The 14,581-nt window shown below is 38.7% G+C and overlaps 1 protein-coding gene across 1 annotated transcript in view; it reads left to right on the top strand.

Annotated features, from left to right (window-relative positions):
- The window catches only part of RNGTT (RNA guanylyltransferase and 5'-phosphatase), a 172,097-nt gene extending 160,071 nt beyond the window's left edge, over nt 1–12,026 (top strand). The window contains exons 15-16 of the mRNA XM_030236035.2: nt 6,222–6,345; nt 9,208–12,026. Coding sequence (XP_030091895.2) covers nt 6,222–6,345; nt 9,208–9,371 — 288 coding nt within the window. The 3' untranslated portion in view covers nt 9,372–12,026. The remainder of the gene's footprint in view (nt 1–6,221; nt 6,346–9,207) is intronic.
- The last annotated feature ends 2,555 nt before the right edge of the window (nt 12,027–14,581 follow it).

Genomic DNA, 14,581 nt, shown 5'->3' on the forward strand with positions numbered 1-14,581 from the left:
TGGAATTTTTTATTCTTTGTGAAGTTTGACTATGAAAAGCATGAGGTACTTTATGTGAATGGGCAAAAAAGTTCATCAAAATCATCTGAACAAACAGTGCATGAGTTAGGAAGAAGCACTGAATGAACAGCTTGGGATCTGTGTTAGGTGCTGGACTGTGCCCTGTAAGTGCTGGGGGCTCTAATAACTTCTTGTCTACTGACTGTCTCAGATGTTCTTACTCAAATCGTTAGAATTTCTTATATTCATGACTTCACCAGCAATCACATGTAAGAGTGCTTTTAAAGGATCCCTGTTTCTTACACCTCATTTCCTCTCAATTGCCTTGGTTTGACATGAACGTCCTTGGAGTTCATCACCTTTAAGTGTTCAGTCTTTAAAAAGATCTTGCTTTGAGTTTGGTTTATCTTCCTATCTTCCTATCTTCAGAAGCTGTTTTATTTTATTACTGCTGCTTCTTTATTTTTTCTGTCTCCATCCTATTCCTTCAGAAGTCTTGATCCCTCTTTGTTTCCTCAAATTCCCATGTAATTCTTCTTTTTGTTCCCTGGCTGTTGTGATTGCATCTCCCTGATCTTCAGATGTTGCCCTACTGCTGTGGAGTCATAGTACCAGTGGTCAGCTTAAGTCTCCCTTTGTCTTGGACATTTCACACCACTGGAGAAGTCTGGAAGTAAAGTTTATCCTACTTTGCCTGTGTGGCCAGTCAGAGCAATGGAGACTAATGCAGAAATTGGAATTTGAGATGTGAAGTTTTGCTGTAGAGGTTTTATTTACTAGACTGTCATTTGTGGCTGAATATGTCCCAGTACTCTCAGGACAGGGAGCTTACACATGTCATGGTTTTGGACAGTTCTTACAAGAATGTGATTTATTTTTGCAGGGTGACATCCTAGGGGAGATGTGGGACTCCAGTTCTCCTGCAGTAAGAGACTGGGAAGCAACCAAAAGGTTTCTTCTTCATGACCACACAGCTGATAATTTATTTTGGGATGTGTCTCTTTCACTTATTTGTTCACTTTAGCTGCAGGAGCGTATCCTAATGGAGAAAATGTAGTTATGATATCAGTAAGAGAAGGAATGACTTTCTAGGCCTTATGTAGCTGCTCTAAACTTTTCTTGCCTCCAGGCATTGAAACTTATGTTTAAAAAAAGAAAACAAACTGTTTGTGTATTTGACCATATCAAAAGGAAATGCCTTCATTGCTCATGCTAGCTATAAAAAGGCAGATTCTTCTGAGAAAATAGAAATCCATTGCATTTAGAATCCATCTTGCTGTTATGTTACGGTTCCTTTTACTTTTTAATTCTCTATTTGAAAATAGCGATGTTTTAAATTTTGTAAGACTTCAACAACTGCTTTTGCTCATTTTTTTCTCTCATGGAAGTGAAGGTTTTCTGCATCTACTATTATGATATTTTCTTCTGGGACATTAAAAGTTGGCAGATACTAGGAGTATGGAGTAAGAATAGAAATGGGTGAATTGAAGAATGTTTTTCTATCTGTGTTTGGTAATAGGGGGGAAAGTGCAGCAAAAAGTCATTTAAAGAGAAAAGAATTTGAAATAGAATGTTTTCAGATTTTGCTTACAAGCATCACTTTCTTTTAAGGGGATTATTTACTAAACTGAAATAATTTCAATTGCTTTGAAAAAACATGCATTTGGAAACATAAGGCTTCTTTCAGCCAAGTCTCCATTTATTTAAAGGCTTATCTCCTTTTTTCTTTCTAAAGAACTTGAAAATGGGGAAAGTAGATGCATTTGTAAAGTTTAAGTCTGTCCACTGTAGGCATGCTTTCTGAAATATTAACTTAATTACCTTAAAACCTAAATTTGCATTGTTAGTGCCTCTTATGTAGAGTAGGAGCTTGCTCAGGCATTTCATTCTTCTTTGGGGTTAAGGGTGATGAGACTAATATTTGAGTGGAATGATGGACCATTCTGAAGGTCAGGTGCCCTGTGGAGAGATACAGAAAAGCATTGGCTGCAGCAGAGATAGTAAAGGCATCTTCATGAGACTGGAGCTAACTACATTCAGTTTAAATGGGTTCTTCTCTTTCTCAGCGGGATATATTAAGGTTTTTTTTACATTTTGCTCTAATTTAACTTAAACTGTGATATAAACCAAAGGTATCAGCTGTGGTTTTTCACCTCAGAGATGCCTTTAGGTGGCTGGCAGTTAGGCACTCAGAATGAGTCCAAGCAAAGTAGAAACTCAGTTTACCTCTAGTGGAAAAGGTTCAGGCGATGGTGAAGAGAAAAAGAGCAGATTCCGCCGGAGGGTTAAATCCAGAGTTTATTCCAGGGTGTTACAGTTCTGAATCTCGGTAACAGCTCCAACAGAATCCCGACCCCATGGTTCCATTGCCTTTTAAACCCACAGGGAGGGGGGAGGGAGAGGATAGGTAAGCCACCAACCAGGTGGGAGGGGGAGGGTCTCAGGGGACAATGACACCTGGGCAGGCCAATGACCCCAGGTCTGAGAAGCATCTTTTGAACTTCTACCAATCACATGATGCCCTTGCTGGAATGTGGAACTTGACAGACAGCAGTTAGGAAGAGGGCAGGGGGAAGGGAAGGAAGAAGTTGGCACAATATCCTATCCCTATATCCGGAGGGACAGGATATAGCTTCACACCACAACACTGTGGCTGCCTGTTACTCATCTCAAAATGACTCCATTATTCAGCCAGGCAAGAAACTTTGAAATGGGTTAGATATTTAAAATTTTAAAATTTTAAAATATATTTTTAATTTCTTTCAGAACATAGGGGATAGAAGGAGCGTAAAAAATGAGAGATTTCCTAAGCCTTTACTGTCTTCATTCCTAGAAAAAGAAATAAGTGTATGCCACTGAAGTTCTTCCCAGTGAATGACCCAGATAATGGTGGTAGGGGAAGCCTTTCTCAGCAGGGAGGAGATTATATAATCATGTATTCTGACATTCTTAGGCAATGGTGTTGTATTACATCAGTCTGATTTGATACGGAACTATTGCTGAAATGGGGATGCAGCTCAAGCCCGTTTTTTTCCAGTCACACCTTGCAGACCAGCAGTATGTAGTGAATCAGCTTCCAAAAGGAGGCTCCTCTGTGGTTTTGGAAATCATTTCTCTTGGGAAAATAGATTGGTTCCTGATAATTAGATCAGGTACGGACAGGAACACTGAACATTGCTGCTGCTGAGCAATTTCCTTTCTCTTGAAAAGAAATAAGTGTGCAAGTTGGTGTTTGTCCTTGCCCAGGACACAGCTGTTGCCCAGGCCAGTGCGACTGTTCTGATACACACCACCTCTGACAGCCCCATGTCCAAGACTTGATCCTTTGGGATTCTAATTCTGACTAGCTGTCCGAAAATAGGCTAAGGAATAAATGTTTAATTAAGGAAGGCTCCGTGGAGTCCTTAGTGTGGTGGGAGTTTCTGTCTTGAAATTGCCGAATGCTGGTTCAAGGCCTTTTATCAACAGCATGGCAGAAGAACTGGCACTGTACCAGCACTGAGGATAAGCATTTTGGCTGAGAACTGCCATCATTCCTAACTGACCTTCTGTGAAGCACTAGAAGCTAGAAGAAGTACCTCTCAGGAAGAGAAGTGATGGTGGATTATTCAAACACTGCTATGGACTGTAATATTTAAAGGGAAGAAGGAGGGATGAACACACTGCAAAGTGAGAATTGAGAAGACACACGGCTGAGGAGCTCAGAATTCATTCCCAAAAGGAAGGAATTTCTAGACAGTTAAATTTGATGGTTTCCTTGTCCCACTTTGAATCTAAAATACCAGAAAGTAGCATGTGCATGGTAGGCAGATGTAAGGTGTGAATTATGGATACAAGAATCACTGCAGCCTTGTTCAGTCCTTTGTATAAACAATACCCATTGAGAAGTCTACTAAGATGCAATAGTGGAGGAGTGTTTTTAATACTGAAAGTGTGTTTTGCTCAGAATGTGTGTATTTTTAATCAAACATCCAGCAGTTGCTAAAAGGTATTCTATTCTATTAGAATAAGTACCTGTGTAAGACTAAGGTCACTTAACAAAGTACAGGGAATAGTGGGTGCTGTATTTCTTCCTTTGTAAAGTAATTACTACAACTTGCAACCGTTAAAGGCTCTGATCACCAGTTATCTAATGGGAAAATTCATTTAAGTCAATGCTTTGGCAGGTGTTCATATTTTGTGGAAAGATCCATCTTCCAGATTGCTAATGGAAGGCCAAGCAAGTCTCTCAGTAGTTAATAATATTGCTTAATTGCCACAGTCAGATAAAGCTGCCATCTAATTTATTGCTATTCTGAGTATCTGAACATTAGAAGAATGATAAGCCATGAGAAAATCTTATGAGTTGGGTGGTTAGTTGAAGTTACCTGCAATTTTCTACATTTCCTTCTTTATCAGGCGGTCTTTCTAATATTTCCCTGCTTTGGCAGAAAATCAGAAATGTGGCCATACCCCCTGCTGCCCCCACTTCCACTAGGCAGTTTCAAAATAATATACCTTCCCAAGGCACTGCACAGCCAGGAGTTTCTTCCTGGGTTTATGTATCCATGGTACTCTGGAAAAGGTTGTTGTGTTTTCCTACATACATCTAATGAAACATAATGCATCCATAAACATGTGTCAGTCAAACCTCTGGATTGCATGTAGCTCTTCAGTGCAGATGGAAGAAGTGCAGTGCTGTGTAGAGCATTCTGCAAAGGAAAACATTGCTAATCTGAGCAGTATAATGATCAACAGAAGACATAAACTTCACTTAAGTAGTAAATGATTTCAGGGAAAAAACTCTTTGCAGGTGCTGGAATGGATAAAGAATAGTGTGTGATGTGAAAACCTGACTCAAACTCAGTCAGTCCTGCAGCAGGACAGGACTCAGTTGTAAGCAAATTTTACAACATTTTCTTTAAGTTCCATGTTCACTTGACAAGTAGAATCCTAGCGTTCCTTATCCAGGAGTGAACACAAGTATTCAGATTAAATACCAACAATGTTAGGATTCTGCTTATCAAATCTTGTACTGTGCAGTATAGGAGGACTTGATCCATGCTCAGAACCATTTCCTTAATTAATTGTCTTTATCTGGGAGTTAATGGAAAAGGGGTTCATGGGTTTTTCTACTGTATATGCTATTAAACTGTCTAGAGACAGCTATGGCCTTTTTCAAATCTGCATCTCTCTGACAGTAGTAAATTCCCGTGTCACTGCTCAGGAGCAAGTAGACAACAGAGGTGAAAAATTATGCTAATGAATTGCAATAACCACCTCCTTTTTATGAGAGCCCTTCTGCATAAGATCCTGAATCCAGAGTGTTACATTACCTTGTACAGCTTTTTATTGGTAAACTATAGCAACTAAATGCAGCTAGCAGTTAAGCACAACTCCATACTGCTGAAGAGACTCTTTGGAACAAAGTGAAGTATATGGGTAAAATTGTTAAAGCATTAGATAAGGTTCTCAGGTTACCATGGTTACATGAAAATTTTTTTGCATTGTATCATAGATTAGGATGCATAGGATGAAGTAGCCAAAACAACTACAAAGTCCAATGCATATAAACTACATTTCCAAACCACACAGCATTGCCAAATAGAAAGACAAATAGCTCAGGATATTGGCTCCTGACAAATCTATGAATCAATAAAGAGAGGCCTGAAGGAGATTTAGAATATATGCCGTTTGAAAGTCTGCATTATTTTGAAGTTGCAATCTTCATTTTTAAAGACAAATGAAGAAAAAGAAAAGAAGAGAAGAAAAAACCCCAGCCATGTAAAGAGTGAAATTATTTTGTAAGCTTTTTCCAGTATTGAAATCTGACATTTTGCTGTGAGACCTTCAACAAAGAAGGTTGATGAAACATGGATAATACATTTCGTGCACTTAGGCTGGCAGTAGCACTTAAACTGGAAGCAGTTTATTCCCATGGAAACCTATTTGCATTTGGGCCAGAAGTGACTTTTTTCCCCCCTCTGTTAGCACTGCTGATGTTTTAGCATAATATAATTGCTGAATATTGACAGCAAATTTGAAAAGTATTTTTTAAATGTTAAGTAGCTGAGCATATGTAAAATGGAGATGTGTTCTGTGCAATTTTTTTTGTGTAGGATGGAGGCATGTTGCTGAAAAATGCAGGGCAGCTTTTGATCTTCTATTATTTATGCCTAAAAGAAAGAAAAAACTGTGAATTAAAATTTGTTTATCCTGAACAATTTTTTTTTTTTATGCAGGTGACAAAAGAACTCAAACAGTACGACAACAAAATTATAGAGTGCAAGTTTGAGAACAACAGCTGGGTCTTCATGAGACAGAGGATAGACAAAAGCTTTCCAAATGCCTACAGCACTGCCATGGGTGGGTAGAACAATTTGCTTTAGATGTTTCTCAGGCTAAAATTTTAATGTTTTACCTCTGTTCTGTTTTAAGTAGGAAAGGCACTCTGTGTTTGTATTTCTGGTCTAACTTATTAAAGCAGTGCCTCCTGTTGCAAATGCTTATGTCATCACTAGTTTTTTGATAGCATGAATCCTCTGGCTGCAGGGTTATTTGATAAAGTCAGTCAAACCAATACTCTGATACAGAATTTAACACGTAACACAGAATCAAGTGCCTAAGTCTTTGCAGAACTGCAAACACTTTTGCAAAGATGACTTTAAATGGCAGGGCATGCCTTTCAAATCAGAGCCAAGAAAGTTTTTATTTACAATAGCATTGCTTCAGCTGACATCAGTGCCTAGCATTGTGTTGGCTTGCTGGGATGTAATGCAAACTGGCACATTATGAGTGGAATTAGTTAAACAAAAAATCCATTAGAATGCCAAAACCATTATTTGGCAGATGGACTAGAAAATTAATAGGAAAAAAATGTCATCCTGGGTTTCAACAATAGTTACACAAACAATGAAGCAGGGAAACTAATGAAAGGTGGGGGTATATTTATGCAGAGTTGCAAAACTTTTATGTTCCTCTACCAAAAAATATTTTGCCAAATATTGTAAATTAAAGAATTATATTTATTTTGAGATGAAGTGGAAGAGTTTGAGTAGAGGCGTATGCAAGGATGAGTAGCAATAAACATATTGATACTGACTTTTGTTAAGTGCCAAAATAAAATTTAATCATATTTAAGACCATGCTAATTACTAGGGCTGATGTAGGATTTTCTCTAGACCCTTCTACTTTTATTTCTGCCTGAGCAGTGAGTAGATTTTCTTGAATAAACACAATGTGGTCATTTTGCTAGGAGATAATAAATCTGTTGCCACCTCAGGGAACCAGCACAGAATGTAGCTGAAATACTTGCTGAACAGTCCTTTCAGGAAAGAGGAATAGACCACAAAAGTCATAGAAGTATGACATCTCTTTGTGACCATGACCTAAATTTTTCTTCCCTGGTTCACCTTAGTGTTTCAATAGTTAGTTTTCCCTGGAGCTTTCTCTTTTTTTTTTTCTTTTTTTTTTCCTTTTTTTTTTCTTTTTTTGTGGATTGCATATTCTTCTTTCTTTAATTCTTAAAAACATATCTGTTTGTCCTTTTTCTCCTCTCAGTTTCTCTTTTCGTAGAACAGTTATGTTATTTCTGACTTTTTCCTCCCAAAACATGATGGACTTCCTAAAAATTAAAATTAAAAGAAAATTAAATGCTACAGGAAGAGTTTTTAAGATATAGTTCAAATTTTCTATAGGAATTTTCAGAACAGATATTTTTCTTTTGGCTTTGAGTTTCCACTTTTGATAATTTTTCAAAATCTCCAAAAGTTATACTTTTATCATTTGAGACTTATTTCTCTTGATCCTCTCTCCTCTATTAGCTTTTTTTTGATGAAAAATGTTATTTATTATTCCCCCATTGTTGAAATAGCAACAAAATAAGCATCTGTCTGAATCTTGCTTTTGGACTTTGTTACCTTTCAAATTGAAAACAGGAGATCTTTTGAGGGATTAAGTTCAAGCAGTACTCAAAAGTTGATACACCAGTTACATGAGTTACTGTTACACCAGTTGCCATGAGACTGGAATTCTGTTCCTAGATTACTGGTAATCATAATGCTTCCCAACTGGTAAAGTCAAATACTGTGCAATTCTTAAAGCACCTTTTCACCAAAAATAGTGAGATAATTAAAAATAATTCTAGAAAGGTTCTTTATTAATTGTAAAGTAATCTTTTGGTTCTGGTGTTCTGCAGGAAAGAAAGAAATATTTTTGAGAATCATTGTTATTCATAACAATGCTACATTGCAAGTACATTTTAAGGAGTCCTAACGTTTAGTACTCTAGGGGGGTCAGTACATTGTTTTGCATGGAAATTGCATCCTTACTGTGGCCAGCCCTTACATGCTATCAATTATCCTCTAATAATTTTGTGCTTTCTTCCAAGATAGTTGTAGGATTCACACTTAATTTCATGCTCCTTTTTCCCTTTTTTTTTTTCTCCTCTAAGTCTCTCATGAGGATTAATTAGGGGAATACAAAGTTAGATAGGAAGGCATTAAAAAACATTTCATTTGTTTAAAGTGAAGTAAGCCTATTTATTTGTTCCATAAAATCCCATGGACCATGACTTACAAACTGTGGTCTGGGGAGTTGTGTTAAGTACCCCAAGAGTGCCTCAAGATGTGTGCCTTGGCCAGCACACAGCACCATGGCTGCTGCTCCATCATATGGTCTGGTAGTCTAGACATGCCATTTGCTTGGTGTCGAGTCTTTCTGCCCCATGAAGGTATATGGCTCAAAAAAAATAAAGGACTGCACATTGCAGGTTTAGGGTATTTATAGTACTTACTGGTGAAAAAAATAAGTTGCCTTAATTCAGACATTTTCAATATTAGAAGCCAGTCTTGTTTCCATCTGCTTGGATTTGATGTGTGTTTCAAAGCCGTGTCTCACAAGGCTCTCGTTGCTGTTCCTTGCCTCAATAGGATGTCAGTTCTTGGTGGTTTTATAGTTGCTTCAGGAAGCCTTACACACACATATGCCTTCAGTTTTTTTAGAAAGGGAGACTCCAATGAGAGTAGAGGCCCACAGCATTGCTTTGCTCTCTGGGGGGCAGAGCAGAGATTCGTGACTCCAGACACAGCCACCTTGTCAAAGTGTGAGTTTAAGGCTTAATACTTGAGCCAGAGTATGTTGTTATTTTGCCAAGAGGAGCTGAAGGTATTGAAGTACCTACTAGAACAAATCAGTTTAGTTACATGAGAATGTGTTCTTTGTTCCCAGCTGTCTGCAACAGCATCCAGAATCCAGTGACGAAGGAGATGCTGTTTGAGTTCATTGACAGATGTGCAGCAGCTTCCCAAGGACAGACACGGAAGCACCACCTTGATCCTGACACTGAACTCATGCCACCCCCGCCGCCCAAAAGGCCTCGTACCATAACATAGAGCCTTGGTCTCAGAGGAGCATGTGTGTACAGTTCTCCAGAAGGTGACAACCAAGCGTGGAGGCTGGGAAAACAGAGATCTGGATTGCTCTAAATTCTTCTTGTGTGTTTTTTGAGTTTGGTTTTCATTTTGTTTTGTTTTTCTGAATTCCACATACAAATGGACGTTGTTTTGTAACTGATAAATTCAACCTTACCTTATGGTATTTGAAGATTAAATTTCCAAAGGTTTAGACAAGAACCAAGTACAATGAAGTCAGTGGAAAGCTGCCTTGTTTATATATGGATCTCTTTTCACCTTTAATTTATAATGTCTACAGTCTGGAACGGAGGAAATACTGGGATGCTGTACTTTTTAGGAGCTGTGTTTAAAAAAAGCAGAAGTGTTTTTTTTACTGTTGTTATTAAACTGGCTGTGATTTGTCACCCATAGTATAACAGATCATAGTTTTCCTGGATTTCTGAGGTTTGTGTTTAACAGCAAACAGCAATGTTGTGTTCTCTGTTGATTAAAAACTAAGCCGCCTTAGGTTACTCTAATTTCAAAATTAGCTGGATTTTTGTTGTTGAAATATTAAAAAAGCGAATTCTTCTTGTAAATAGCATCCCTTTGAAACAAGGGAATGTGCTGGATGTTTGCTTTTTCCCCATGTTTGAACCTAATGCCAAATGTATAGTGGGCTGATTTTAGCTTTGCCTTGTTATCTGTAGATCAGAAATGTACCAAATCCTTAGAATTAAGGTCTCTGTTAAAGAGACTGTTTCTAGTACAGGGCTTAGTTCTCCACAGTGATACCATTGTAAATACTTCTAAAAAGTACACATCACTGTGATACACAAGAGTAATAAGCAGCGCTGATAATAAAGTCTTGCATCCAGGCACAAAATGGCAAAACAATTGCCAGGCAGCTCCTGTGTAAAGGAGAAGGTAGATTCAGTGGAAGAGAGCCACATCAGACAGAAAGTCTCTTGATTTACATAATTGCAGGGCAAAAGTAATTCATTTTGGGGTGGTGGATGAGTGTCCCAGGGAACAGGACACTCATTTTCAAAGATGGGGTTGGCTGTCCTGTGGCAGTGTGCTCATCCTCTGGCTGACTTTCTTTCTTACCAAATGAAGAAGCACATGAATGCTCTAATGGCTTTTGTTGCAGCAGACTGGCAGATGTTCATAATATTAGTTTTGAGAGGCTGCTGTCTGGCTGTTTAAGGGAGGAGTTGTTCTGAGCTGGGATTAATTGGAAACCAAATGCAGATCTTAAAGTTTACTGTCCATTTATCAAGGAGGGATTGAATTGGCTCTTTCTATCATTTACTTAGTGTGTGAGTCATCCATGCATTCAGTAGTCTGATTAGTGAAGGTCATTAATTTGTTATAACTAAAATGCATTTCTGTTTAAATGATTTTTCCTGTTTGTAAACAAAATTTACTCCTGGTTTGGTTTTGTTTATTTTTTTTTCTATATGAAAACTTTATGACTTTGCTTTGTGGTGGCTTCTTTGTTTCAACCTGTTGTATAAGTGCACACGGCATCATTTAGATGGCGTTCCTGGTTTCTCTTTCTGGGATATTCCATATGTGTTTTAGAGAACTGAAGGAGTTATATAAGTTACTTTTTATACTATGGTAAAACTTGAGGGGAAAAAATGCTTTCATCAAAGTTCTTTTTTTCAACTGTATATAGTTTCTGCACATTATCTATTGAAAAGATATAATATCACCTATGCAAGGTTGCAAAATGATCTCTTAAAAACAGCCTTATTAATTTGATGTGAAAACCTATGCATCCTCTGTGCATCTTGCATTGATACACACAGTTAATTATTTCTTTGCTCAGTATGAATAATTTCCCCCAGATTATACTTGTCAGTGAGATTGTCGTAACATACACTTTGTCACTGATCTCCATGGTTCATGGCAATTGCAGTGTGTATGATAATTACAGCCTTCTCCATGAGGTTAGGACATTTCAGTTTTTTAAGAATGTGTCCAGGTTATTTCTGTCTTTCTCCTTCCCAGCTTTTGCATCTTGTATTTCAACAAGACCTGGCTTCTGATTTACCTTTTACTCCAGAGCTGCAGTACTGCAAGCTGTCTTCCATGTGCATTCCACATGTATGTGTTTTGGCCCTTGTATTTTGACAGTGTCTTTTTTCTCACTCTTGATTTGAAATGCATATTTTGAAAGAGTAATGATTCTGAGAAGGTACAGAGCTCCACGTTCACATTTGACTGTCGAACTCGTCTTGCACTGTGACCTGTAGCTTTTCAGACAGGTCAATCACCTTTGCTTTTCTGGAAGGGGAGGCTCCTGGGGAAGGTTTGAATGAAGGTGGTGAAAACAAATGGACTTTCACTTGGACCGGATGGGTTCAATGCCGTGAGAAATGTAAACCTCCTTTCTCTGCTACTAGATATTCAAGAAATTGAAGCTAAAAAGCAAAGAAGAGTCTGTGCCGGGAAAATAATGATGATGATGAAAAACAATACCCTAACTTGTCTACTCTTTGGTGTACAGCATGATTTCATCCACTGTTTTGTCATTTGTTAAATATATAATTAAAATTTGGGTTCAGTGGAGTTTCCAGAAAATGTAAGTACATTCCTCTAAAAACCGTGTATTATGTATTTTAATAAAGTCAATGGTTTAAAATACTTTCCCTAAAGGTGTATTTGCTTTTGATGCCTTTCCAGAGGTATTGTGGTACCAGTGCAAAGTACAAGGATGCCTCAGTGTTACTGTTGTTTAGTGCTTCAAGAAAATGATCCACATTTTTCAGTGGCTTTTCTCTGAGTTAGGAGCCCCCAGCCCAGCGGTGGCCATGGTCCATGGTGCCCTTTTTAAGTGCAGTTTGATTTTGCTGCAAATAGAGCCAGAAGGAAACCAATTGGTGCCTGAAGTACATATTCTATGACAGGCTAATGTTGTGTAGCTTATCCATTCAGTGTTAAGTGCAGCTGCATGAAAAGTTGGGCAAGAGGTCTGTAGGAGTCTTCCCTGAAAATTTATCATTCAGCATGACCCTACAGCTGGTAGCCCACCTACTTGGATCAGCCCCTGGACTTGTATTGTAATAGGGCAGTTTCCTTTTTCAAGCTGCAGCTGTCTAGGTGGCACTTTTCAGGAGCTAAAAATCCTATCTTGATTTTTATAATTTCTTTCTAATTAAGATCCCGCCTCCACTGCTGTTATGTTCTTGTTATGTGTACAATTCTTGTGGTGCTTCTCTGAACCATTTCTGACTTTGCAGTGCCTCAGTGCAAATGCCAAACCAAATCTGACATTTGAGCACACCAGGAGAGGTGTGGTAGCTTCTCTATCCCCGGCTCAGTCCTCTGCTCTGTGGGCATTAAGGAAGGGGATTGATGTGCCTGGGCCAGCACGTCACACTGTGTAGTTTTTGTTGGCTTGGTTTTTTTCACTGGAGCAGTCCTTCAGGATCCCTGCTTCTCTGCATGGCAGCTCTTCACTTCTGTGCCTAAAAGGTGTGACTTTATATTTGCATAATGTGTAAGGCATAATTGTCTCTTACAACCTCAGAGTATTCTCAAAGGTGATGGCACAGCAAGGTAATTTCCTGGGATTCATCTATACTCAGCAGAGAGAGAAAGGGAGCTGAAATCAGATTTGTTCCTCTTGCATATCTCATGCAGATTTTTGTCTCTTCAATGCTTCCTCTCGATTCTTTCTCAACCATTTTGTACTACTCCCCTGTGTTATTAGGATTTTGTGAGCAAAGTGTTAAATATTTTTATTTCATAGCATTGAAACGCTTGCAATGTCACTTAAATTAATAAGGTCATTAAAAATATCCAATTAGTTGGTCAAGAGCTATGTATTTTCAATAGATTATATTGCTTTCCATTAGTCCTCTGTCATGTTTAACCCCAGCCAACAGCCCAGCCCCACACAGCTGCTGCTAAATCCAAGCAGTCCTGCTAACCTGAATGGGAGAAACATTGGGCTGAAATGCCTTTAAAAGCCAGACCACTTCTGTCCTGTGCTACAGCACGAGGTTTGCTCTCACTTTGCCTGGGGCTGCTGCAGCTTCCAAGGCTCACAAACCCTGCAGGGGCTAGATTTCACCTGTACCCCTTTGTTTTCAGTGTCAAGTTTCTACGCTCTGTGCTTCCGGCATAGATCCCCAAGTTTGGGTTCCTCCTTACACCTACCTACCTGCTTCTCCAGTTGTCCTATAATCAGGTGTGAGGCTGAGAGAAGCCTGTGCCCTGTGACTGACCCCCCAGCCATGTTCTTTGAGGGCAGTGCTCCACTCAGAGCCTGTCTGTCTGTCCCTGTGTGATGCCAGCCTTGAGGATCGATGTAGGGCAGCACTGTCCCTGTCAGTCACACTCGCACAGGGAAATCAAAGCAGCATCTACCAGCTGTGACAGTATTCATTGTATGAGCAAGGAGCCCTTTTCCCCTTCCCTCCCTCATGACCCCATCTCCCTATTTCATGTACAAATGAAGGTAAGACATACTCTTTACACTGACATCTGGATAAATTAGTTAATGTTTGCAGTGGGAGTATAGGTTAGCGCTCTCTCTGCTTCCCTGGTGAGAGTCTGCTGAGCTTCTGCAGAGATCTGTAAAGCTGAGGTTGGAGGTTGATTGAGACATTTACCAAACAGTTTCCCCTCAGTCAGGGCTCATTTTAATCTGGTTTGTTTCAATCCAGAGTCAGCAATGGGGGGGAGCACATGAGCATGAACCTTTCCAAAAGTGTGAAAATACAGAAGACTGAACTTGATGAGGGAGCAGTAATAATACTTTCTTTCAGTATTACAAAGAAACCTAAAGAAAAATTTAAATGCAAACCATTTCCACTTCTCTTAGCACTGGATGTAAAAACAATAGACATTTTTCAATCGAATTATAGTCAAATTGACTCCCATTATAAGGATTTATTTCATCAGAAATACTGTTCATCTCTCCTTTCTCCTTCCTCCACCCTCAGTATCTTTGTGCTTATTTGACTAGCAGAAAGCATACTAATTGGGTTCAGGAGCATTCATCTATGATACTTTGAGAAAATTAAGTTTTGATTAACTCTTCTACTCAGAACTTTCTCTAATGTGGGGAGACAATAACATTATCATATGAAATAGGTCTGTATAAATGCCAAATATGTAACACTGGAGGAACAGTATTTTATTATTAAAACATACTTCAAAAGTTTCTGAACTAATTTAATCATCAATGCATG

The sequence above is a fragment of the Serinus canaria genome, chromosome 3 (assembly GCF_022539315.1).
Source record: "Serinus canaria isolate serCan28SL12 chromosome 3, serCan2020, whole genome shotgun sequence".
NCBI classification, from domain to species: domain Eukaryota; kingdom Metazoa; phylum Chordata; class Aves; order Passeriformes; family Fringillidae; genus Serinus; species Serinus canaria.